Genomic DNA, 25,588 nt, shown 5'->3' on the forward strand with positions numbered 1-25,588 from the left:
ACTTCCTAGCCAACTGTCAGTCATAGAAAAAGCTTTCACTTATGTACAGGCAAACATCTCAGAACAATACAGCATGGAAACAGGCCCTTCGGCCCAACTGGTCCACGCCGACCAAGATGCCCATCTAAGGTAGTCCCATTTGCCCACGTTTGGCCCATATCCCTCTTAACCTTTTCTATCCACTCTGATCACTTTGCACTAAAATGGACTTTGTTTTGTTCTAATTGTGTTTTTTTCTTATAAAAATTGTGCATAATTTATGTTTTTTCTTGTGAACGCTGCTTATCTGATGCTCTGTGCCTGTGATGCTGCTGCAAGTAAGTTTTTCACTGCACCTGTGCACACATGGACTTGTGCAGATGACAGTAAGCTCGACTTCAATCCGTGTACCTGTGCAACTGTCTTTTAAATGTTGTTATTGTATCTGCATCAACCATTTCCTCTGGCAGCTCGTTCCGTACACTGACCACCGTCTGTGTAAAAAAACATTGCCCCTCAGTTTCCCATTAAATCTCTCCTCCTCACATAAACCTGTGCCCTCTAGTTCTTGATTCCCCAACCCTGAGAAAAAGACTGAGTGGATTCACCCTGTCTATGCCCCTCATGATCTTATACACCTCTACAAGATCACCCCTCATTCTCCCACACTCCAGTCTCTGACCATCTCCATAACCACCAGCAGAGCCATAATATCATTCGGGTGGCAAGCAGGAGCAGTGGGCAGCTCTGGGAGCAGAACACTCCATTGTTTGAATGCCTGCATCCTTGGTTCAATGAATGGGCCCATGGAGTAAGATCGCCTTTATTCTTTCATAGAACTGGAAACTTAAAGATCTGTTGGAAAGAATACAGCTCCAAATATTTTTGGATAGGATACAGGTTCAAAGATGTCTATAATACATTCAATTTAGTTCAAAAATCAAAGGGAAGTGAGGCAGAGTTTAAGGATGCTTATAGGTCACCGCATTTACTCATGGCACCTGGTCACTCTTGTACGTAACATGAAATGGCTCTCAGGAGGGGACATAATTTTAAGGTGATTGGAGGAAGGTATAAGGGGGATGTCAGAGGTAAGTTTTTTTTACACAGAGAGTGGTGGGTGCGTGGAACGCACTGCCCGCAGAGGTGGTGGGGGCAGATACATTAGGGACATTTAAGAGGCTCTTAGATAACCACATGAATGATAGAGAAATGGAGGGCTATGTGGGAGGGAAGGGTTAGATAGGTCGTAGAGCAGGATAAAATGTCAGCACGACATCGTGGGCTGAAGGGCCTGTACTGTGCTGTAGTGTTCTATGAAATGATATGGATTGAAATATTATGCTTCATCTCAAAGACTCACAACCCAAGGTGAGTAAAGCCTGTAGGGCAAATAACCAGACCGCAACCTTACGGAAAGCCTAAAATACCGTCCAAAGCTAAAACAAAAAGAGAAAATGCCCTGACAAAGGCTCTTTGACCTGATACAGTAGCCCCTTTTTATTCCCACAGATGCAGCCTGATCTGCTGAGTGCTTCCAGCATTTTCTGTTTTAGATTTCCAGCACCTGCAGTTTTTTTCGCCCTGATTTTCATGTTGTTTAAATCTCTGCAACCTGCTTTATGTTCGGGAGAAACTCATGTCATCAACACTATTAAATCTTCAGGTTCTCCACCCTAAATTTCCATGTTGCTGTGTTAGGTACAGGGGTAGATCAGTAACATAAAACTATTAGGTGCAAGTTCAAAAGCAATCAACATAGACAGCACAGTCTGGAAGTATTCATTTTATTCTTTTAATATATACATAGAATTACCTAAAGCTTAGGTAAAAGTGTTATCCCAATATCCTCTCTGCCCAATACAAAAGACTAGTCTGGAAACTGAAGAAAGCTCAGCCCCCAAAACCATGCTTCAGTTCCCTTCCCTCCACCTGGGCTGGGACACAAGGGAGCTGAAAGATGCCGGCTTGAACAACAGTGCCGAGCTGCCAAGCCTCACGGGAAGCTGCACTCGGTTACATCCAAAGGCGACTCCTGCGAGGAATCCAGTGACTGTGGCGACCTCAGGCCAAGGCTGAAGAGGGAACGACCTGCACTCATGCTGGAGAAACAGCAGCTTTTCCCCAGGAGAGACCTGGGGAAATCCAAATTTCCTTTCAAACTTGGCAGTGTTTTTAAATTGAAATAAAAAAATTCTGTAAGGAGGAGAAAACAGGCCAACTCCTCTTGACAGCAAACAGCAGGTGTAGAACTATCTGGGGAAGATGCCAGTGCTTTCTTGGTCACATCAACACCACCTTCCCTATCTCCAGTAAAATCATAAGTGCTAAAGGACGGCCCAGTTAAAAAAAAGCAAATGATTCATGCTCAGTACTTCCTCATATTTCTGCTATTTCACTAACGTTGGACCAAGTATCCACTTGAGATTTGTTGTAGCTCTCAATGGTATCAATAAGTCAGGTAATCTGGCAGTGGTCCCCATGAATGGCAATGGGGCAGGGCAACAGTCCTTCGCTGAAGCGAATCTTTAAATACCACGCACTGTACTGTATCTTGAGCGCACACAGTAGAGGGGAATCAAACATCGCTCACAGCTGCAGAAGAGGCCACAGAAGCAGACAGCCGCTCCCTTCTAGAGTATCTCTGCTTTCGGACTGAAATGCAAATCAGAAACACAATGATGTACATACAGGACGGAAAAGCACAATGTGCCAATCATTTCAACGCTTTCCCCCCCCCATTACTAGATGATCATAGCAGCCACATGCAAGTACAAATAGTTAATGATCTCAGCTCTTTCATGGATGACAGGTGAACAGCTTCGTGCTACCGTAACGTTGGAGAACCTTTGTCTTCATAACGTATGTCTGAGCTCAAATCTGTGCAGGAACCAGTGACAGGGAACACAAAAATATCAAACAATGACTCAGATATCTACCCAGCCTCTAAAGGAGTATATCATAGGTACACAGATTAGACGATGATTGAAGCTGAACTAGTAGGAAGGGGATGGAGGTGTAAAGGGACTTGGGAGTCCCAGTTCAGGATTCCATTAAGGTTAACTTGCAAGTTGAGTCGGTAGTAAAGGCGGCAAATACAATGCTAGCATTCATTTCGAGAGGATCAGAACATAAAAGCAAGGATGTAATGCTGAGGCTTTAAGGCATTGATCAGACAGCATTTGGAAATATGGTGAGTGATTTTTGGGGATCATATCAAAGGAAGGACCTGGAGAAGATCCCAAGGAGGATCACAAGAATGATCCCAGGAATTAATGGCTGAACATATGAGCTTTGATGTCTCTAGGCTTGTATTCAATGAAGGGGGGGGCCTCTTTGAAACCTACCAAATACTGAAAAGGCCTGGATAGAGTGGACGTGGAGAGGATGTTTCCATCAGTGGGAGAGTCCGGGATCCAAGGGTACAGCTTCAGAATAAAGGGACGTCCCTTTAGAACTGAGGTGAGGAAGAATTTCTTCAGGCGGGGTGGGGGGGTGGTGAATCTGTGGAATTCGTTGCCACGGAGGGCTGTGGAGGCCAAGTCATTGGGTATATTTAAGGCAGAGATTGATAGGTTCTTGATCGGTAAGGGGTTAAGGATTACAGGGAGAAGGCAGGAGAATGGGGTTGAAAGAAAAACAAAATCAGCCATGATTGAATAGTGGAGTAGGCTCAATGGGCTGAATGGCCTAATTCTGCTCCTATATCTTATGGTCTATGGTTAACTGATTAGTCAGGGGTGAATTTTAAGCTGAGGAGGTAAACAGGCAGTGGTGATCTTCCAGTTGATGTTGCCCAAGGTATTTGACACCTGCAGTACAACGCTATTGGTTGCATTTTCATCTTCAACCAATAGTTGGATATTTATAGGCTCAAATAATGGACAGGAAGTAAATCAAACACTCTTTGTGGGGAAGCTCTACAGCTTCTAGATATGTTCATAAATCTTAATAGCAGAGAAACAAGTATACGACTGCTAGAGGGAGCTGTTGAACGTAGAGATGTATGTGTTCACATGACTGCTTTCAGAGAAAACCTGCACTGGCCTTGGTTACAGAATGGAAACAGGTCATTACGTTTAGCCTTTAAGTCACTAACAAATCTGATGATGCTGCTCATCAACAACAGACCTTCCGGTTTTTGGACACAGCTACCTTCCCTACAGCCATCAGGTTCTTGAACTGACCTGCACAACCCTAACCCCACCTCAGCAACGGAACATTGTGGGCCACCTCTTGCACTGCCGTGGACTTGTCTCTGTATGTGTTTTCTTTGCACTAATGTCTTGTTTTGCACACTGTCTTATATAATTCATGTTCTGTGCATTGTCTGAAACCTCGTGTCTGTGATACTGCTGTCAGCAAGTTTTTCACTGTACTTGTACGTGACCATAAACTCCACTGGATCACAGGATGCTATCCCACATAGGATTAACAGATTAGCATCCTGGTTTATTAACTGGACTAGCAGTTATAGAATGAGAGATCATCAGTCCTGAGACACAAGCTCAAATCTCTCCCTGGCATCTGGGGAATTTAAACTGGATCTGGAATAAAGAGCCAGCATTAGTACCAGTGAACATGAAATCAGAATTCCAACTGGTCCAGGGAAGGAAATCTGCCGTCCTTTCCCACTTTCACTTGTATGGGACTCCAGCCCAATGTGGAAGACTCAACTGCCCCCTGAAGTGGGTTACTAAGCAACTCAGCTCAAGAGCAATTAAGGAGCAGAAAATGCTGTCTCAAAAGCAATGATCACTAATGATAAGATCGACCTGGAACTTTTGTCTCAGTTTGGAGACAGGTCGGAGGAAGGTCAAGAACCATCACCTTGGCACAGTGGAGGTTGAATCAGTGGTTAGTAGAACTGGGAAGCAGAAGTATAGTTTACGTGCCGGATTCCCGGATAAGTGTGGAGGGGAGTGGACTGACTTGCGGTGAGATGGTGCAACTTAAGAGAAGCAAATGATTCCAGTGGCCCTCCACTGGAGACCTGCAGCACAGTCTGTGGTTACAACTGCTAAGAAACAGAGAGCATTCATCTTCTACAGCTGATGATGCAAAATCTCAGGAATGCACAGGAGGGAAATGGAGAGAACATTCACAAACTTCTGTCGAGGGTTCTCCATGGACTTTTGCTCTGAGAGCTGTTTGTAGCCAACGTCCTGAACATGAAGCTGTGGCACTGCACACAGTGACCACAACAATTCTCTAACAAGTGGGGAGAGTGGCTGCTGTGGCAGAGGTTGAGGGGGAAAATGTGTTAGGAACAGATGGTTTCAATCTGCAGTAGCTGCAAGGACAAACATTATGCAGCTACGGGTCGAACTTCTAGTGCGGCAGTTCCTGTGGTCTGGTATGTTTGGAATCTGTAGTTCAGATCTCTACTAATTAACTAATTCTAACTAAGATCCAACTATGATCTGAAATTCACCAAGACCTGGACTAACCCGTAGCTAATTAACCAACCAGTGAAACTTTTGCGGTCTTAGCCAACAGTGTTTCCTATTCTCAGAAACATTGGGTTACAGACAGCTCTCAAACCCTGATGTGACCTGGGGAGTGTCGGTACTTAAAAAGAACAATTCTCCTGCTCAGGGGGAGATGATTGGGGGCACTTTCTGTGGTCTGGATTTCCTGTGGTCTGGCACCAGTCAGGTCCCAAGGGTGCTGCACTTGAGAGCTTCAACCTGCACCAGACAACTGGGGATTACCAAAACTGTCACAATCTCACGGTAAACCCCCGCGATCCTCAGAATTACATCTGCGTCTGGAATAACCGTCTCCATCATAATGTCCGAGTCCATTACCTGACCTAACGGAACTCCTCATCATTCCCGCCTGCGAAAACATTTGAAGAAGAATTAGTCACATCAACACCACTGGTTAGGATTATTGCAGAATCACATTACCACTGAATTAAAAAAGGGACAAGAGATTGCACAAATTACTGACAGTACATTGAACATTTGCACATGAATTGCCTGGAGCTGTCAGGCAGATCACATAAAGACAGTCGATTCTAATCCAATTCCAAATTCCATTATATTCTGTTTAATTGGCATAAAAGTCTAATCAAGTAGAATACCAAGTTACACTTCACGTCCAGCTATGCGAGTTACATGTACAGCAGTGTGCACCATAGATATCAGGTGCTCATGTCAGAAGGTCAAGGGTTCAAATCCCAACCCTGCACAGAATCTAGACGAACAGCAGTACAGTACTGCGGGAGTGCTGCATTGTCAGGTGTGTCACAAGATAGTGAGCAGGCGGCGAATGCTAAAGAGATACCATGGCAGTATTTCAGAGAACAACAGGGTAGTTCCTCCGAGAGTTCGAGGTAATATTTGGGCAAACTTGGATTGTTTGCTCTGGAGCGTCAGAGACCTGAGAGAAGTATGTAAAGTTATGAGAGGCACAGATAGGGTAGGCAGTCAGAATCTTTTCCCCAGGTTGGAAAATGTCAAATACTAGAGTGAATAGCTTTAAGGTGAGGGGGGAAAAGTTTAAAGGAGATTTACGGAGCAATTTTTTTTAATACATGCAGAGAGTGGTGGGTGTCTGTGTCTGGAACACACTGCTAAGGGAGGTGACGGAAGCAGATACAATAGCGATGTTTAAGAGGCATTTAGACAGGCACATGACCAGGCAGGGAGTGGAGGGATATGGACCAATGGGCAGATGGGATTGGTTTAAATTGGCATCATGGTTCGCACAGACATTGTGGGCCAAAGGGCCCGTTCCTGTGTCTACTGTTCTAAGTTCTATTTATCTCCCAGGTAACAGCACTAAAGTGGGTCACCTAGACATTAACATGTCATGTTTGTGGGAGCTTGCCGTGCATAATTTGGCTGCAGTAATTGCTATATTATAGTAGCTTCCACGCATCTTTGCAACAAGGTATGACCTATCAGGTCACAGCGCGTGATCCATTTGAGGTCACACTACATTGCAAGGTAGCCAATTTGGACACACAGCGGACAGATCAAGACTCCTGATCCCCAGCCCCCGAGTTCTGTGTGCCTCCTACAGAACAAAGTCTTCACCACAATTTGAGCGGAGACAGTTCCTATAACCATCACTAACCAGACAACTAACAGATTATCATTTAGTAATCAAGTTAGTCAGATGATGACCAGCAATGCTGGAGACAAACAGGTGGAAACTTATAAAAGGGTAAGATTACATCCAAGTACATCTTGCATTTATGTGTTTCCCTTAAATGAAGAATCCCAGGGTTGTGCATAAAGAAATGCTAAAGGCTGCTTACCATTTCACTGGGCTGTAGTATCGAATCTGAAAATTAATAAGTCATTTTAGTAAGAAAGTCCATTTTTCAAACTAGTGAACATTGTAAACTCTATGGCTGCACACATCAACTCAAGGAGCACAACTGTTGTGACCCAATAGTGCCCTGGCTCAGGCTAATCAATAGCCCAGGCCAAGTGTGAAAATGCAACTGTGAGATCTGTACCATTCAGCTGGTAGTTTAAGAACATTGGGAGAGACCGACTCGGGTGGTACCAGGGATGAGCAAATATGCAAGGAGGATGGAGAATCTGGGACGATCAAAAGCTAATTGGTTTATTATTGTCACAGGTACCAAGATACAGTGAAAAGCTTTTGTTTGCATGCCATCAGGTAAAATTATTCGATACATAAGTACTTTAGAATCAGATGTATTATCACTGACTTAAATGTCATGAAATGTGTTGTTTTGTGCCAGCAATACAGTGCAAAGATATAAAATTACTATAAATTGAGTGAGCTTGGGCTTTCTTCTTTGGAGCAAAGGAAGATGAGAGGTGACTTGATAGAGGTGTACAAGATGATAAGAAGCATAGATCGAGTGGACAGTCAGAGACTTTCTCCCAGGGCGAAAATGGCTAACACGAGGGTACATAATTTTAAGGTGATTGGAGGAAGGTACAAGTTAAGTTTTTTTTTTACACAGAGAGTGGTGGGTGCATGGAACGCACTGCCGGCAGAGGTTGTGGGGACAGACACATTAGGGACATTTAAGAGACTCTTAGATAGACACATAGAAATGGAGATCTATGTGGGAGGGAAGGGTTAGATAGGTATTAGAGCAGGATAAAATGTCGGCACATCGTGGGCCGAAGGGCCTGTACAGTGCTGTAATATCCCATGTTCTAAATTACAAAAATAAATAGTGCAAAAATGGAATAATGAAGTAGTGTTCATGGGTTCATGGACTGTTCAGATACAGTTCCAGAGAAAGTGCAGTGCAGGTAGACAAATAAAGTGCAAGGGCCACAAGGTAGGCTGAGAGATAAAGAGTTCATCTTTAGCGTATGAAAGGTCCATTTGATAGGCTTATAACAGCTGGATAGAAGCTGTCCTTCAGTCTGGTGGTACATGCTCTCAAACATTTGGATCTTCTGCCTTTGGGGGGGGGGGGCAGGGGTCCAGAGAGAAAGAATAGAGAATGACCAGGGGGGAGGGGTCCTTGATTATGTTGGTTGCTTTCCCGAGGCAGTGGGAAGAGTAGACAGAGTCAATGAAGGGGCAGTGAATTAATCGAGGTGTTTAAAACTGTGAACAGATTTGATAAAAATGATAAGCAGCTTCCTTTAATGAGAGGACACATTTTTGTGACAGGCAGTAGATCACAACTGCTTGATCCGATCTGGAGTTGGAAAGTGCAGTGGGAGCAGATTCAATAGGAACACTCAGGGAACTGAATAAATACTTGGAGGAGGAAAAATGGTGGTGTTGTGGGCAAGACAGGGAAATGGGATGAATTGGTTGACGCCATCAGAGAGCTAGCTTGGGCACAAGGTCTCTGTGTCTTCATCCTGTGCACCATTATAGCTAGTTACTTGTCCTTTTGAACCTCTGTCCCATTTGAGAGCTGCCAGCTGCTGATAAGCAGAGTTCCACATATTAATGTAGAATGGGTGCAACATTCAGCTTTTCCCCAAGAATACATAATGAACACTATTGACTTCAAGGGGAAAGTATAAAGTTAATGGCAGGACCATTAACAGCACTGATGTACAGAGGGATCTTGGGGTGCAAGTCCATAGCTCCCTTAAAGTGACCCAGTAAGTAGATAGGGTGGTAAAGAAGGTGTATAGCGTGCTTGCCTTCATTGGTCAGGGCATTGAGTACAAGAGTCAGGAAGTCACGTTACAACTATATAAAACTTTGGTTAGGCCACACTTGCATGCAGTTCTGGTCGCCCCGTTACAGGAAGGATGTGGAGGGTGCAGAGAGGGTGCAGAGGAGGTTCACCAGGATGCTGCCTGGATTAGAGGGTATGAGCTACAAGGAGAGGTTGGAGAAACTTGGGTTGTTTTCTCTTGTGCATCGGAAGCTGAGGGGAGACCTGATAGAAGTTCATAAAATTATGAGAGGCATAGATTCTGTCTACCCTCTCTTTTTCCCAGGGTAGAAATGTCAAATACTGGAGGACATGCATTTAAGGTGAGAGGGGGAAAGAATAAAGGAGGTGTGTGGGGCAAGTTTTTAAAAAAACACACACACACACACACACACACACACACACACACACACACACACACACACACACACCGGTAGGTGCCTGGAACAGACAGCCAGGGGTGGTGGTGGAGGCAGATCTGAGAGTAGTGTTTAAAAGGCTGTTAGACAGACACACAAACATGCAGGGAATGGAGGGATATGGATGAACTGGCAAACAAGATTTAATTTAATTTGGCATTGTGTCAGCACAGACAGTGAGGGCCAAAGGGCCTGTTCCTGTGATGTATTGTTCTAGGACTCCCAAAAATCAGGAGTTGCAAAACTTTCCTTTGCCCATCCCATCGGTTAATTGCAGGACTCAAATCCTGCAGAACACTGCCCTCAGTTGGATCCAGTGCACAACCCCAACCAGAGCCTGGGGTGTGGGACAGCTCTACAACACTGACAAAAGTGGCAGGGACAGAAAGTAGAAACAATGCTGGAAGAACTTTAGTTTCTCCATGGGACATCACATCCAAGACTCTAATCAGCAAATGGTGATCTCCCCCAAGTTAACTTTTAAAATGACGTCCAATTCTTGAGTTTAAAATGGAATTTAAGTTGAGCAACTTTAAAGAAATTAGTTACAGTGCCAATTGTTTAAAGCTTTGAAATGTTTGCCAAGAGCAGTGTCTTAATCCCATTCCTAGCTGCTAAGAGATCAGTGGTCCTTCCAGTTAAATAATTAATGCCAATTACTCTTTCTCTTTTACTCAGTTAATTTGTACTAAACGTTCCCTTTTTAAATGAGTTTTACTTTCTAAAGCAACATCTTAATGCTGTATATCAAAGTGCATACATTTTCAGACATTTAATCTAAGATTAATACCAATCAGACCGAGGGTTAAACTCTACACTTCTTTATGACGCAGGAGGCCATTCAGCCCATCATGTCCATGACAGCTCACAGAGCAATCCCATTTCTCTTACTATTCCCCGAAACTCTTTGTACAAAGACTTCTCAACACCATTGCTTATGCAGCATTTACACTCAGTAGCCAAACATTTCCCAGAAGTTCTACTGAAACAGTTGCTCATCTCAAGCAGACTGTGGGAAAATACTCAAAAGCTAGATCAGCAACAAGAACAGTTATTAAAGTTCTTGCCAATATAAACAGTAGGTATTCAGAAATTCCACCACCAAATACCACCTACAACTGGCAACACTTTAGGTAAGCTAATTGACTCGGAACAGCTGACTAATGGGTGCACAAAATGAGTTTGCCAACAACACTCAAGCCTGAGGCCTTTGTTGCACCATCCTACATTTTAGGTTTCGAGCAAAAGCTGCCCAGTATTTTGTTTCAGGTTCAGGAGAACCACCCTGCTGTGGTCCTGGGTAGGTGGACAAGACAAATCCCCCAGCAACCCTCCAAAAGGGGGCAAGTGCAAGACAGGGGATGGTGTCAACACACCGACCGTGACTTGGAAAGCCAGGTGTCAGGGTGTGGAGTGCCAAGTGCCAACTCAAGTTACTGGAATGCCGTGTAGTTAAATTTCTAGTCAAACAAGTTTTAATCTCATCAACGAGACAGACCCAAACCCTGACTGCCAAGCTGGATCTAGTTTAGTGAAATAGAAAGTTTTCCTTGAACCAGAAATTCCTTATTCTGACAAGACGCTGGAGCAGATATTCCTAAATTTAGGAACTTTTGCTACATTGGCAGGCGCGGTAGTGTAGCAGTTAGCGTAACGCTTAGCGTAACGCTATTACAGCGCCAGCGACCTGGGTTCAATTCCGGCCGCTGTCTGTAAGGAGTTTGTACGTTCTCCCCGTGTCTGCGTGGGTTTCCTCCGGGTGCTCGGGTTTCCTCCCACGTTCTAAAGACGCAAGGGTTAAGGAGTTGTGGGCATGCTATGTTGGCGCCGGAAGCGTGGCGGCACTTGAGGGCTGCCCCCAGAACACTCCATGCAAAAGATGTACTTCACTGTGTGTTTCGATATACATGTGACAAATAAAGAAATCTTATATTGCCTTTGGAGTAGATTTCTTCGACTTACTTTTGTGCTCTAATGAATGCACCACTCTCTGCCAATAGTATACCTAACCAACGTACCCACAATGTAGCTCATCCAGTGGTTGTTGATTTACAAAGTTTAACTGAGCAAAACCTCATTATAGGAAGGATGTGGAGGCATTGGAGAGGGTGCAGAGGAGATTTACCAGGATGCTGCCTGGATTGGAGGGTATTGAATATGAGGAGAGGCTTAAGGTGCTAGGGCTTTATTCACTGCAAAGGAGGAGGATGAGAGGAGACATGATAGAGGTATATAAAATATTGAGAGGAATAGATAGAGTAGACAGTCAGCGCCTCCTTCCCAGGGCACCAATGCTCAAGACGAGAGGTCATGGCTTTAAGGTTATGGGTGGGAGGTTCAGGGGAGATGTCAGAGGGAGGTTTTTCACCCAAAGAGTGGTTGGTGCATGGAATGCACTGCCTGGGGTGGTGGTGGAGGCAGATACATTGAACAGGTTCAAGAGCTTGTTGGATAGGCATATGGAGGAACGTGAGATAGACGGATATGCGGGAGGAAGGGGTTAGGTAGCGTGAGGGTGGTCTGATGGACGGCATGACACGGTGGGCCGAAGGGCCTGTTTTGTGCTGTATGGTTCTATGGTTCTATGGTTCTAAAACATTCTGTAGGAATGCATTCCTTTTGTAAGTGGAGGAATGGCTACAGTTTGACATCAAACCTCCCCCGAGGATTACAACAGCTTCCATGTTGTTTTCAGCTAACTAGAACAGGTCAAATAAGTTTTCATCAAATCTAAAGAAGATTCACAGAATAATTGCTTTCAAAAGCTCTACAGTTACTCATGGGAAGGAGAGATAAGAAGACTGGGAAATTCACCAGGATGTTGCCTGGATTGGAGGACTTTGGTTATGGGGAGAGATTGCACAGGCTGGGCTTGTTTTCCCTGGAGCGAAGGAGGCTGAGGGGTGAGCTGGCAGTGGGATATATGATTATGAGAGGCATAGAAAGGGTAGAAAGTCAGAATCTTTTTCCCAGGGTAGGGGTGTCAAAAACAAGAGGGCATAGGCTTAAGGTGAAAGGAAGGCGTTTTTAAGATTTTTTTTAAATATATCTATATTTTAAAAATATATAAATATATTTTATATCACACGGAGAGGGGTTGAAATCCGGAAGTCGCTGTCAGAGGAGCTGGTGGAATCAGATACAGACAATACAGTTAAAAGGCATTTAGACACACACTTAAATAGGAAAGGCGTTCAAAGGTACAGTCCTAATATTGGCAAAAGGGTTAGCATGAATGTGGTGGGCCAAAGGGCCTGGTTCTGTGCTGTAAGACTCTGTGACTTAAATGCAAGTGTATCTCGTGATGTCAGTGGTGCAGATGGGAAGGGATCAGAGAGATTGACCACAGTTAGGGCAATGAAGGAGAAAAGTATGATCCAAATTTAAAAGCAAAAGGTTGTCCCTGCTGGAAATATGAAGCAAAAACAGAAAATCTTGGAGATACACAGCAGTTCAGACAGGATCTGTGCAGGGAGAAACAAAGCTAAGGTTTCAGGGTGATGAACCTTCAGTAGAACTGGGAGAAGTTAGAGGTGAACAGGTTTAAGATGCACAGAAAGTTGGGTAGAGGAGGGGAGCAGCGAACAAAAAGGGAAGGTCCGTGATAGGCAAAGGGGTGGAGAACTTAATCAGCACAATGATTGATGACGCAGAGTGAAAAAAGGTAGAGCAAGGGAACAGAAAAGTCAGCGTGGAGATGGTAAGTGGGGAATAATTACCAAAAGAATGTAGAATGGCTGCTGAAGCCAAAAGGTTTATTGCAAGGAAAGGTAATTACAGAAGTAGTGAAGCTTTGTCTCAATTACACAAGGCAGTGGTGAGACCACATTTAGACTACTGTGTGTAGTGTTGGTCTCCTTTTTCAAGGGAGGATGCTACTGCACTGGGAAGGTTTCAGAGAATGTCTACTCGACTGACACTTGAAATCGGGCAAGTTAAAAGGCCAGTCCAGAAGGTTAAGGCTCAAGGGATTTCAGACGTTTTGGGCAAACTGGATCCAAGACTGGCTTTGTGATAGGAGGCAGAGGATAGTGGTGGAAGGGTATTTTTTCCCTGACTGGAGTCTGTAACCAGCGGTGTACCACAGGGATCGATGCCGGGACCTCTGTAATATGGATGGCACGATTAGCACTTTTGCAAATGGCACAAAAATTGATGGGGTCATAGATCGCAAAGAAGGTTGTCCAAAGGTACAGTAGGACATGATTGGGGGGGGGGGGGGGGGCGGGGTGGAGATGTAATAAGCTGAGAGGTGATAGGTAGAAGACGCCAAGGGATGAAGAAGAAGGAATCGGTAGGAGAGGGCAGTGGACAATGGAATAAAGGATGGGGAGGGGAGGGGAGGAGAGGAGATGGGCAGGTCATCAAGGCAGGGGAAGGGAGGCACAGGAATAAGGAGTGGGGGGGAAAGTTAAAGAAGGGGTGAGGTTACCAGAAGTTAGAGAAATCGATGTTGAGCCCATCAGGTTCGAGACTCCAATATGAAGTTCTGATCCTCCAAGCTGCGTCTGGCCTCAACGTGGCAGTAGAGGAGGCCATGGATAGACATGTCAATGTGGGAGTGGGATTTCTGCACCCTCTCCAAAGCGTCCACATCCTTCCTGTAATGTGGTGACCAGAACTGAACACAATACTCCAAATGTGACCCAACCGAAGCTTTACATAAATTGATAGGAACAAATAGATCCTGAAGGGTCTTGACAGCTGGAATGAGGATGCTTCCTTCTTATAGAGGAAGCTAGAACGAGGAGCTCACTGTTTAAAAGTGAGGGGCTGATCATTTAAGAAAGAAAGGAGCTAAATTTTTTACACTGGAAGAGGGTCCTGAATCTTTGGAATTCTCTTTCTCAAAGGCTGGTGGAATCTGTGAATATTTTTAAGGCAAATTACTGTTAAACCAGAGGGTGAAAGGTTATGAGGGGTAATCTGGATTGCAAAATTCAGGTTACATCAGATCAGCTTGATCTTGCTGAATAACCTATAACCTGTTCCTACTTTTAATGTTTGCATGTACGTATGTATCTTTGCATAGCTACAATGGACTCAGTCAGAAGAGTAAGTGTCATTTGGTCACAGAAACATATTGACTGCCAATGACACAGTGGGAATGAAACAGAATTAACATGGAAGGTCTCTATTGTATGATAAGATGGACTCTTGACTTCACAATCTACCTCATCATGGCCCTTGCACCTTATTGTCTACCTGCACTGCACTTTCTCTGTAACTGTAACACTATATTCTGCATTCTGTTATTGCTTTTCCCTTGTACTAACTTGATGCACTGATGTGATGAAATGATCTGTATGGATGGCATGCAAAACAAAGTTTTTCACTGTACATGTGACAATAATAAACCAATTTACCAGTCTACTCTAGAAGCCCAAGGTCAAAGACTGAACCGAACTGAATTCCGCAATGTGATCGCCCAATTAGTTATCAGCAAGTGAGATTGAGCGGAAAATGATCCAATAACAACCTTAGATAAACTTGACCCCTTATCAGCTGGTTACTCAGCGAGATGGACGTAACATTGAGCAGTCACCTCTCTACCCTTTTAGTAAAGGAATGGGGCTCAGGAATGAATAAAGCAAAACCAAGAGGAAAAAGAAACTTTAGAGCAAGGTAGAGATTATTGGGGAAGCAGACTAACTACAATCTAATTTGCCTTGGCAACACCTTCAACAAATATAAAAAGAACATAAGCCAGCAAGTCACCTTTGCCTTGTTGGTAAAACAAATAAGGGAGTTTGTTCGACCGCTTGAGGTAGAAAAAAGCAGCCACAGAGAGAATGAAGAGCAAACCGATAACTAGTGTTCCAAGACACACCGAGGCAGCGATTTCTGGTCCTCCTGTAACAGGAACAAAAGAGAAAAATAAAATCACTTATTCTTTAGTGTAAATGAAATGGTGTTTCTTAAGCGACAGCTGTGGGCTCTTTGGCATCTCTACACTTTTCCCTTACCAATTTTAAGGATGGTTGGACCCACTGTGGTGCCATTCGATGCTTTGCCTTCACTGCTAAAACGCACTGTAACAGGAAAGTTAATGAGTGTGGAATTTATGCAGGCATGATGACATCCAAACAACAAAGCTGCAATGAGGCAAATTTACTTAGAAGCTGCAGAGTTTCCAACTCCCCGGCACCGCACTATAAAAACCGCACAGTTATCCCCACATTCAGCTTAAAATTTAGAAATAAAATTAATTCAATTAAGTATCCGAGGGGAAGCTAAAACAACAGGAGGGAGGGAAGGAGAGTGGTGATATGGTTAAATGAATGAAGGTAGAGCACGAACATGGGCACAGGTGTAATGAATGGGTTATTGCTAAGCTGGGAACTCCGCATCGACAGTCTCTTCTAGTCTGTCAAGAATGCTTGGTTGGCAGTTGGCCAAGCACACACTTACACAGCATTGGGAACCTCACCATTCCCCTGCAAGGTTTGGTACAAGTAAATGAGGACATGCCTCAAATGTTCACCACCAATGAACTGTACACAAAAACACTGCTTCTTGAAACTACTCTCAGTGCAGCCAAAGCAAGGAGATATCAAAAGGTAAAGTTGAATTTATTGTCACATGCACAAGTACATGTGTGTGCACAGGTGCAATGAAAAACTTACTTGCAGCAGCATCACAGGCACATAGCATTAGAGACCACAACATTCACAAGAAAAGCATAAGTTACACAAGAACACAATTAGAATTTAAAAAAAAGTCCGTTATAGTGCAAAGTGGTCAGTGTTGCTATACTGAGGTATTGGAAAACCAAAGTTCCTGTCAGCAGTTGTCAGTGAGCAGACAAACTGGGAGTGACCCGAAGCTCCTGTTAGTGACACAAAGTTTGGGTACTCACAGTTAATGCACTCAGTCTGATTGGTTGATGAATGCGTTGAGGTCCCATTAACACACCTAATGCAGGTGGAGCTTCCATTCTTAAACCAATGTCTGTAACAGTCTGATAATGTGCAGTGAGAGAATTTTTAGCAAAGCTGCCTTAACATTATGTCATAATTAATCCTTCTCTTAGCTTCCCCCACCCCTCTCTCTCTGCACCCACACCTGTCTCCCACACCTATAAATCTACCATCCACACCCCTGCACACTCTGCAATTTAGTGAGTGTGCGTATACAAAGCCAGGTACTAGAATTCTTGGTGACGAGCTCATGGAGATGTGGATAAGTGTGGCCTCCAGGTCTGACATTCTGAGACGGGAAGTTAAGGGATCCACAAATGTCACTGATTGGTAAAACTAGTTTGAAGGACTAAATGGCCTTCACTTGTTGCAGATTTCCAACATCTGTAATGTCACTCTGACACTTGTGAAAAGTTGTCATTAAACTGGAGTGGCTGCAAGAAGGATTTATGAGGATGTTACGAAGACTGGAGGGCTTGGGGTACAAGGAGAAATGTGGGCAGATGGGAATCTTGGTCAGCATGGACCAGTTGGGCTGAAAGGTCTGTTTCCATGCTGTATGACTCTGACTCCATGACAGACTACATAGCCTGGGACTTTTTCTCCCCCTGGAGTGTAGAAGGCTGAAGGGTGACCTTAAAGAGGTTTATAAAACCATGAGGGGCACAGACTGGGTGAATAGCCAAAGTTCTTTTCTGCAGGGTAGGGGAGTCCAAAACTAGATGGCATAGGTTTAAAGCAAGAGGGGAAAGATTTAAAAAGGGACCTGAGGGACAATTTTCTCCCCCCACACAGAGGGTGGTGAGTATATGGGAACGAGGCTGCCAGAGGAAGTGGTTGAGGCATTTAGAGACAGATACACAGGAAAAGTTTACAGGGATACGGGCCAAATGCAGGCAAATGAGACTAGCTCAGGTAGGTAACTTGGTCAGTATGGGCAAGTTGGGCCAAAGGGCCACTTCCATGCTGTATAACTCTATAAGTGAAAAGCAGACACTGAATGCTTGCTTTGGGCAGGAAATTGCTCTTCTAACACTTGTGAATGCTTAATACTGATGGTGAACCACATGGTCCTTTCTTCAAAACAGACACTCCTCACCTTTAGTAAGGAGTACAAGAATCAATGTTTAAATTATTTATGCTCTGAGGTTCTTAAGGTAATTGACCTGAAACATTAGCTCTGCTTCTCTCTCCACAGCTGCTGCCTGGCCTGCTGAGTATCCTTCCCTTGCTGGGCGATATCACAAGTTTTGTCATTTTGAAAATGTACCTGAATCACAAAAGCTGCTCTGTGGACAGAAGCCAAGTTCGTCCAGGGGATCCACGCAGCATCCACTGGAAACAAGCGGAGAGACCTGAGGGAAAGGAAAGGATTAGGCAGGAAGAAAGGAAAAAGGTGGCCTTGCATTTCTCCAACGCCCTCAGGATGTCTCAAACTATCGGGCAGCCAAAGGAGGATTCTTCTTTATATAAAGTGCAGCCAATGTTGGATTGGTGACCGCAAATATGGAGTTAACTTACACACAGCAAGATGCCACAAACAACAATGAAATAACACCGATCGGTCTCAGTGATGCTGGTTGAGTGGTGATCAATATACCTGCAGCATCCCTACTATTTCAGGAAGTAAACCAGCCTGAATACTTGGCAGGTTTATTAGCTTAATAAATTATACTGACCAATCACAGGCAAGTCTTTTTTTTATAGATTTTTTAATTGATGCACCATAGAAAGTAAGCTATCTGGATGCATCACGGCTTGGGACGGCAACTGCTCTGCCCAGGACTGCAAGAAGCTGCAGAGAGTTGTGGACACAGCTCAGCACATCACGGAAAACAGCCTCCCCTCCAGGGACTCTGTCTACACTTCTCGCTGCCTCGGTAAAGCAGCCAGCAGAATCAAAGACCCCACCCACCCCAGACATTCTCTCTTCTTCCCCCTTCCATCGGGCAGAAGGTACAAAAGCTTGAAAGCACGTACCACCAGGCTCAAGGACAGCTTCTATCCCGCTGTTATAAGATTTGAACGGTTCCCTAGTACGATAGTATGGACTCTTAACCTCACAGACTACCTCGTTGTGACCTTGCACCTTATTGTCTGCCTGCACTGCACTTTCTCTGTAACTGTAACACTATGTCTGCACACTGTTGTTTTCCCTTGTACTACCTCAATGCACTGTTGTAATGAAATAATGTATGGACAGTATACAAGACAAGTTTCTCAATGTACCACAGTACCTGTGACAATAAGAAACCAATTTACGTCCATTCAGCTGCCAATTAATCAGTCGGTAAAAAAAAACAGAAATGCAAACTCCAAATACTCAACTTCTACCATGTGGTCAAGTGAATCCACAGCTGGAAAGCCTGAAGGCAAAATTTACATATTGTTAAATGTAAGAGTTAACCTTGAAATGGGAATAGCACAATCAACTACAGACGGCACTCTGTGAATGGTGTTAATGACTCACAACTTTTGACCTGCTGTCCAGATATCATTATTTCACAAGATGTAGATATCATGGACAAAGCCAGCATTGACTCATCTGTAAATATTTCTCAATTCCTGCCATCGTATTCACAATGGTGCAAGGTAACATCCCTTCCTATTTTGCACCTTCGATCAACTGATACCACCTTATACTGACTCTTGCTCATTCATCACTGCTGGGCACATTGATCTACCTCAGCTACCCTCCTGCAAATTAAAACTCTCTTTCCTGCACACAATATTCCAAATGCAGCCTCACCAACGTGTTGTACAACTGCAACATAGCATCCCAACCTCCATACTCAATTCCCTGACTGATGAAGGCCAGATGACAAATGCCTTCTTCACCACCCTGTCTACCTGTGACGCCGCTTTCAGGGAACCATATACTTGTCACCCAAGTACTCTGTTCTACAACACTCCCCAGGGCCCTACCGTTCACCTGAAAGTCCTACCTTCATTTGTCTTCCGAAAATGCAACACCTCGCACTTCTCCATATTAAACTCCATTTGCCACTCCTTGGCCCACTTACCCAGCTGATCAAGATCCTGCTGTAATTCTTCATAAGCATCTTCACTGCCTATGATACCACCTACGTTAGTGTCATCTGCAGACTTACTAACCATGCCTTGTACATTCTCATCCATGTTATTGATGTAGATGACAAACCTCAAGGTCACTAGTCACGGGCCTCCAGTCCGAAAAACAACCTTCTATCATCACCCTCTGTTCCCTATCATCAAGGCAATTGTGTATCCAGTTAGCCAGCTCTCCCTGGATCCCATGTGATCTATCTTTCCACGGCAGCCTACCATGCGGAATCTTATCAAAGGTTTTACTGAGCATTGCCTCATTTTATAATATTCATTTTGGACAAACTTTCACGGGGTGCTTTTAAAAATTGGAAATAAACTTGAACCTTGTTGATACACTTTGTATACTTTTGCTTTGTGCAATGTGTGACAATACTGCATAACTTAGGGCAGTCAACACAAACCAGGATTGAAGCAGCTGTCACATGGGGCATGTATAATTTCCCATTTACTTTAACAAGGGCTTGGAGAGGAAGTTCTCTTGTTTAGGTGATGGTTGTAAAATTTATCAATGGCCCGACTAGAAATATTTCCACTTTATGTCATTGCACTGCTGATACTGTGGACGGGGAGGTTTAGCCATGGACACAAATGGGCGCTCAAAGCTACATCACAGCTGATTCACATTCTCAATACCAACTCCCGAAAGGATCAATTCCTTATTTCAGTAGCCAACAAACACTGCAGAAATCCATTCACACCTTGCCAAACCACTTACATCCTCACTAATTGACCAAGGGACCCAACTGGTACCCATGCTGGTCATTATAATCCACACTCTGCATTCAAGAGATATTCACAGATCAGGCTTGACTGCTTGGATAATTCCACTGCCTTATTATGAAGGAAGGAGGGAGGACATGTCTTCTCAGTAAACAGCAGGAATACGAACCTCCTCTCTTTTGCAGCAAAGGTCAGCCAAAGAGCCCATTTCTGTGCCGTAAGACTCAAATTTTGAATTGGGAAAACTTGCCGAATTTGGGCAGTCTGAATTGCAAAGGAAGGCACAGTGTCTGTAAATGGCAAGATATAGATCGGTGTGCCTACTACCCCACAGAAAGGAATAATTTTGGTTGTTCCATCAGCACCAGGCAGCCCCATTGAAATGTGCCAACATGCATAACCTGCCACTCTTAGAGTCCCATGTACTTGGTTTGCTCAAGAAAGCATCCATCAGATGTGGATAAAGTTTCCTGCTCCTTTGTACTGGGACAAAAGTGCCTGCTCCAGGAACCCAGAACTGAAAGAACAAAAAAAACTCTTGGTTCAAATAAATTGATTGCAAATAATGAATTCCACTCCCACTTGCTGTTAAGTATTATATCATAGTTCAGCCAGCTTGTAACAAGTCAACACTTAACAGGGTCATATTCGTCCATCTTACTAAAGTTCAGTGGGTCTCTCAAAATTATAACCAAGCCTCACAACGAGGTGAAGAGAAAGTATTTTTGCATTAGGAAATTTCGATGTAGACTGCTCAGAAGCAAAATAATTCAAACCATATGCTTTAGATTTTGAATAAGAAAAGGAAGTCACAATGGATTAAAACCAGCATGCACCTAATTTGGTGCAAGCAGAAGTTGCAAGACAATGAAAGTGGAAGTGACTGGGCTTTAGCTGACCAGTCATTGTGGAACAACAATCGCCAATGATCAGCTCAGCAGGAAGCTATGAAGAGGCTGTAAAGATGTACTCAACTCAAAGCACTTGACTGGGTTTGTTGAACGAGGTACAGAGAAAACAGTTCCTCCACAAGCAAAACCCAGAACTTCAATTCACCTGCTACTTTCATTCTCCGTCTCACTCTGACCTTGGCCTCTTACACTGCTCCAATGAAGTTCAATGTAAATGCAAGGAACACCATACTTATCTTCCGACTGGTCTCATTATAGCCTTCAACACTCAAGGAGTTCAGCAAATTCAAATAATCAGTATTTCAAACATCCTTACTTCAGTTTTCCACTATTCCTTTGGTAACATCAGACAATCAATCTTCATTGTAACCTGCTCTAGATTGTTAAACTGCACGATCATCACTTTTTTGTTTCTTAACGGGGACACAAGAGATTCTGCAGATGCTGGAACCTGGAGCAACACACACGAAAAGTGCTGGATGAACTCAGCAGGTCAGGCAGCGTCCATGGATGGGAAATAAACAGTCGACGTCACATCAGGACTGGAAAGGAAGAGGGCAGAAGCCAGAATAAGAAGGTGGGGGGAGGTGGAGGAGCACACGCAGGCAGGGGAGAGGTGGGGGGGGGGGGGGAAGGTAGGAGATGCAAGAAGCTGAGAGGTGATGGGTAGAAAAGGCAAAGGGCCAAAGGAGGAGGAATCTGGTGGGAAGAGGGCAGCGGACCCTGGAATAAAGGGAAGGTGGGGAATAAATGGGCAGGTCATGAGGGTGGGGGAAGGGGAAAGCGACGGGGGGGGGGCCACAGGAATGAGGGAAGACTAGGGATGGGGAAGGGAGGAAGGAGAAGGTGGGGGGGGGGAAAGAAGAGGGGAGGGGTGGGGTTACCGGGGAGTTGGAAGAAATCGATGTTGAGGCCGTCAGGTTGGAGACTCCCAGGGCGGAATACGAGGTGTTGTTCCTCCAACCTGCGTCTGGCCTCAACGTGGCAGCAGAGGCGGCCGTGGACAGACACGTCAGTGTGGGAGTGGGATGTGGAATTGAAGTGGTAGGCCACCAGGGGATCCTTGCTTTTGCAGCGGATGGAGCGAAGGTGCTCGACGAGGCGGTCACCCCGATCTGCATCGGGTCTCTACATCTCTCCTCCCCCACCCCCTGTCTTCCCTTATTCCTGTGGCCACCCCCCCTGCCCTCATGACCTGCCATCTGTTCCCCTCCCCCATCCTTTATTCCATGGTCCACTGCCCCTCTCCTACCGGATTCCTTCTTCTTCAGCCCTTGGCCTCTTCCACCTCTAAGCTTCTCGCATCTCCACCCTCCCTCACTCACCCACCCTCCTACCTTCCCCATCTCACCTGGACTCACCTATCACCAGCGTGTGGTCCACCCCCCTCCCCTAACCTTCTTATTCTGCCTTCTGCCCCTTTCCTTTCCAGTCCTGATGAAGGGTCTCGACCCGAAACGGCGAGTGTCTACTTCCCTCCGCAGATGCTGCCTGACCTGGTGAGTTCCTCCAGCGCTTTTTGTGTGTGTTGCTTCTGTTTCTTAATCTTCCCTGCATATCTCACACCTTCTCCTTTATTCTCTCCTCCCCGGCTTCTCTGCATTTTAAAACCTAAAACTATTCACTATTTCTGATAAAGCTGTTGCTGCCTGACCTGCTGAATTCCTCCAGTATTAGAGTGGTAAAGGTTCCCACTCTCACCTCCTTTACTGAGGAGAGTCCAGCACTGGGAGCCCTTTGTGTTCCTGCTGATCTCCCTCCAGCAGCCGTCTCCAACCCTCACCCTCCCCTCCCGCCATCTGCCTTTCATTTCTTTTCTCTTTCTCTGCCTCCATCTATCACTCACCTGCCACCATCTCCCAACCCCACCCCTGCTCCCCTCCCCTACCTGTCATCTTACACCCCTCCTCAGTCCACCAATCACCTCGGACTCGTGTCTCACCACTCCCCCTTTCCTTCTGTATACTGGCCATCTCCCCTCTCAGGGCTTCCAACCCAAAACATCAACAATTCCTTCCATCTCCAACTCCCAGATGCTGCTCGACCCACTGGGTTCCTCCAGCAGATCATTTGTACCTCCAGCATTTTCTCTTGTGATTTCAGTTCCAGCATCCATGGTATTTTGCTTCCACATCTGGTCTATCTCACTTGAGCCTGCTCACTAACACCTGGAACAGCTAGAAATTAGGTAGATGGTGGAGGGGGACCTGACCTATCTACCATGTTCCCGGCTCGACGAACAGCCTAATGACAACTATTGTTACTTTGTAAACACAGACGTGCAACTAAGTAATTTGACATTGGGCCTTGGGATAAAATGAAAAAATACCAGGATGTGCAAGGGACCAAAATTGTGAATCAAATAGCCAGAGGAGATGGAGAAGGGCAGCCCATCAACAGATCTGAAAATGGCAAGAACTTAAAATGGGATCATTAGAGATTATCGGTAGCTTTGTGATTAAGTTACTGCAGTAGCAGGCAGAAACCAGATCCCCATGAACCAAGTTCAAATCCCACCACAGCAGCTAACGAACTGCCAATCCAGGCAGGTCTCCTAACCCCGCCCCCCACCTCGAGTCGGGGAATCAAGAACTAGAGGGCATAGGTTTAAGGTGAGAGGGGAAAGGTTTAAAGGGGACCTGAGGGGCAACTTTTGTGTTTTTACACAAAGGGTGGTATCTATGTGGAATGAGCTGCCAGAGTGGCTGAGGCAGGTACAACAACAACTTTAAAAAGACAGTTGGCCAGGTACATGGATAGGAAAGGTTTAGAAGGTTATGGGCCTAGCTTGACCATGGCATCTTGGTCACCATGGACCAGTTGGGCCTGTTTCTGCGCTGTATGACTCCGATTTGAATCCAAGTAATTAAACAAATCTGGAAATAAACAGCTAGAACTGGTGGTCAGCAGATTGTAGTAAAACACCTACTTCAGATCTGGCCTATATGTGACTCCCGACCTATATGTGGCCTATATGTGCTTGTCTCTTAATTGCCCTCTGGAGATGCAAGGGACGGGGGTATTTTTTCGTTGGACCATTTAAAGCGTTGGTACATTGTCTAACACTAAACTAACTTGAAGTGGCTCTCTAAGCTTCTGAGACAATTGGCTGACGGAACAGGGCGGGTGCTCCCTCTGTAGCTCCGAGTCAGGATGATCCTTCAGTCAGGCAGCCTGCGAGCAGGCGTCACCAGCACAACACTGACTTGCGGAAGTTCGGCCGCTCCACAAAGGCAGTAAATCACGTCCCCGTCAAAACTCAGGAACACAACCTAAAGAAACGGCTTGGAGGGGCTGCGGAGCAAAGTTCCAGTGCAAATGCACGCAAAGTTTTCCCCCGACTAGTTATTGAGCCCAGGGTGGGGGCAGTTGTGTTGCGGACGTTTTAAGGCACTTCCTGCAGTGGAAGGAGAGACCGGAGTCAGCCCCACCTCGGACCCAACCTACCAAAGGCTGCGGGGTCTCGGCGAGGACACCCAGGGCGGATCCGGCCAAGATCAAAGCGAACGGCGCGCTCATGGGCAGGAGGTCCCGCTGAAGTTTACGGTCACCGGCCTGAAACACACAAAGTAACTCCATGGAGGCAACAACCGTGCGGTCAGTGCAGCCCTCCCGGGCAACGTTGCTCAAGTCCTGCTCAATCCCTCCGGCGCTCTCTGACTTGAGCAAGAAGAAGTCTCACCTCGTTGCTGAAAGCATTGAGTTCAGGCATTCGGAGCTCCAGCCTGCACCGGCAGTTCCAAACCCCTTCCATCCAATAGTCACTCTGTTGCTGGGAGACGGGAGCTCTTGCCGGAATGCAAGCACAGCCCTTTCCACACCCACCTCATGCAACAACACGCTGACAGACGCTGGTTGCAGTGCCGCTGCAGATTCTCGGTGCAAGAAGTTTAAGATAGGATTTCCAAAGGGGGGAGGGAAGGATTGTCATCCTCGTTTCTGTTTATCTATTTTTGACAAACTTGAGTTACAGAATGATGGAGAGACATCCCTCTGGCCCAGCTCTGCACAAACCACCCATTCACACTTATACCATATCTCATCATATGTGGGATATCATAATGCGCCGTGGGAATCTCCCCCTTTCTTCCCCCTTCCTTTTCCCTCCCCCCCTCCTTTTCCCTTCCCCCCGCTTCCTTCTCCCTAGCTTCCCCCCCCCCTCTTCCCCCACTTCTTCCCCCCCCCCCCCAACCCACTGGTTGGGTGGTGTCACAACAACAACCTCACACTCAAAGTCAGCAAGGCCAGGGAAATGATTGGGGACTTCAGGAAGGGGAAGTCCAGAGAACACACAACCAGTCCTCACCAGGAAAGGGTGAGCAGCTTCAAGTTCCTGGGTGTCAATGTCTCAGAGGATCTGTCCTGGGCCCAACACATTGATGCAATCATGAATAAGGCATGCTAGCGGCTCTACTTCATTAGGAG

The 25,588-nt window shown here is 45.4% G+C and overlaps 1 protein-coding gene across 2 annotated transcripts; it reads right to left on the reverse strand.

The window, feature by feature from the left end:
- Nucleotides 1–1,750: 1,750 nt before the first annotated feature.
- On the reverse strand, nucleotides 1,751–25,134 carry c26h1orf159 (chromosome 26 C1orf159 homolog). 2 transcript variants are annotated; one of them, XM_052039247.1, is made up of 9 exons: nucleotides 24,846–25,134; nucleotides 24,611–24,718; nucleotides 17,716–17,800; nucleotides 16,385–16,486; nucleotides 15,492–15,557; nucleotides 15,244–15,378; nucleotides 7,250–7,275; nucleotides 5,790–5,820; nucleotides 1,751–2,634 (listed from the first exon to the last, which is right to left on the reverse strand). In XM_052039247.1, the coding sequence occupies exons 1-9, from the start codon at nucleotides 24,915–24,917 to the stop codon at nucleotides 2,558–2,560; spliced, it is 702 nt and encodes a 233-aa protein (XP_051895207.1). In that variant the 5' UTR covers nucleotides 24,918–25,134; the 3' UTR covers nucleotides 1,751–2,557. The 2 variants fall into 2 exon arrangements, with proteins under 2 accessions (XP_051895207.1, XP_051895208.1); XM_052039248.1 differs by lacking the exon at nucleotides 24,611–24,718 and having other exon boundaries at nucleotides 1,795–2,634; nucleotides 24,846–25,133.
- Nucleotides 25,135–25,588: the final 454 nt, after the last annotated feature.

The sequence above is a fragment of the Pristis pectinata genome, chromosome 26, assembly GCF_009764475.1.
Source record: "Pristis pectinata isolate sPriPec2 chromosome 26, sPriPec2.1.pri, whole genome shotgun sequence".
In the NCBI taxonomy this organism is placed as follows: domain Eukaryota; kingdom Metazoa; phylum Chordata; class Chondrichthyes; order Rhinopristiformes; family Pristidae; genus Pristis; species Pristis pectinata.

Excerpts from the sequence above, each read along its gene's own strand:
- c26h1orf159 (XM_052039247.1), bottom strand. The coding sequence starts at position 24,917 with ATGGAAGGGGTTTGGAACTGCCGGTGCAGGCTGGAGCTCCGAATGCCT. Across the intron at positions 24,719-24,845 it reads TCAATGCTTTCAGCAACGAG|GCCGGTGACCGTAAACTTCA; the intron begins GTGAGACTTCTT and ends TGTGTGTTTCAG. Across the intron at positions 16,487-17,715 it reads GAGCAGCTTTTGTGATTCAG|ACTGTTACAGACATTGGTTT; the intron begins GTACATTTTCAA and ends GCACATTATCAG.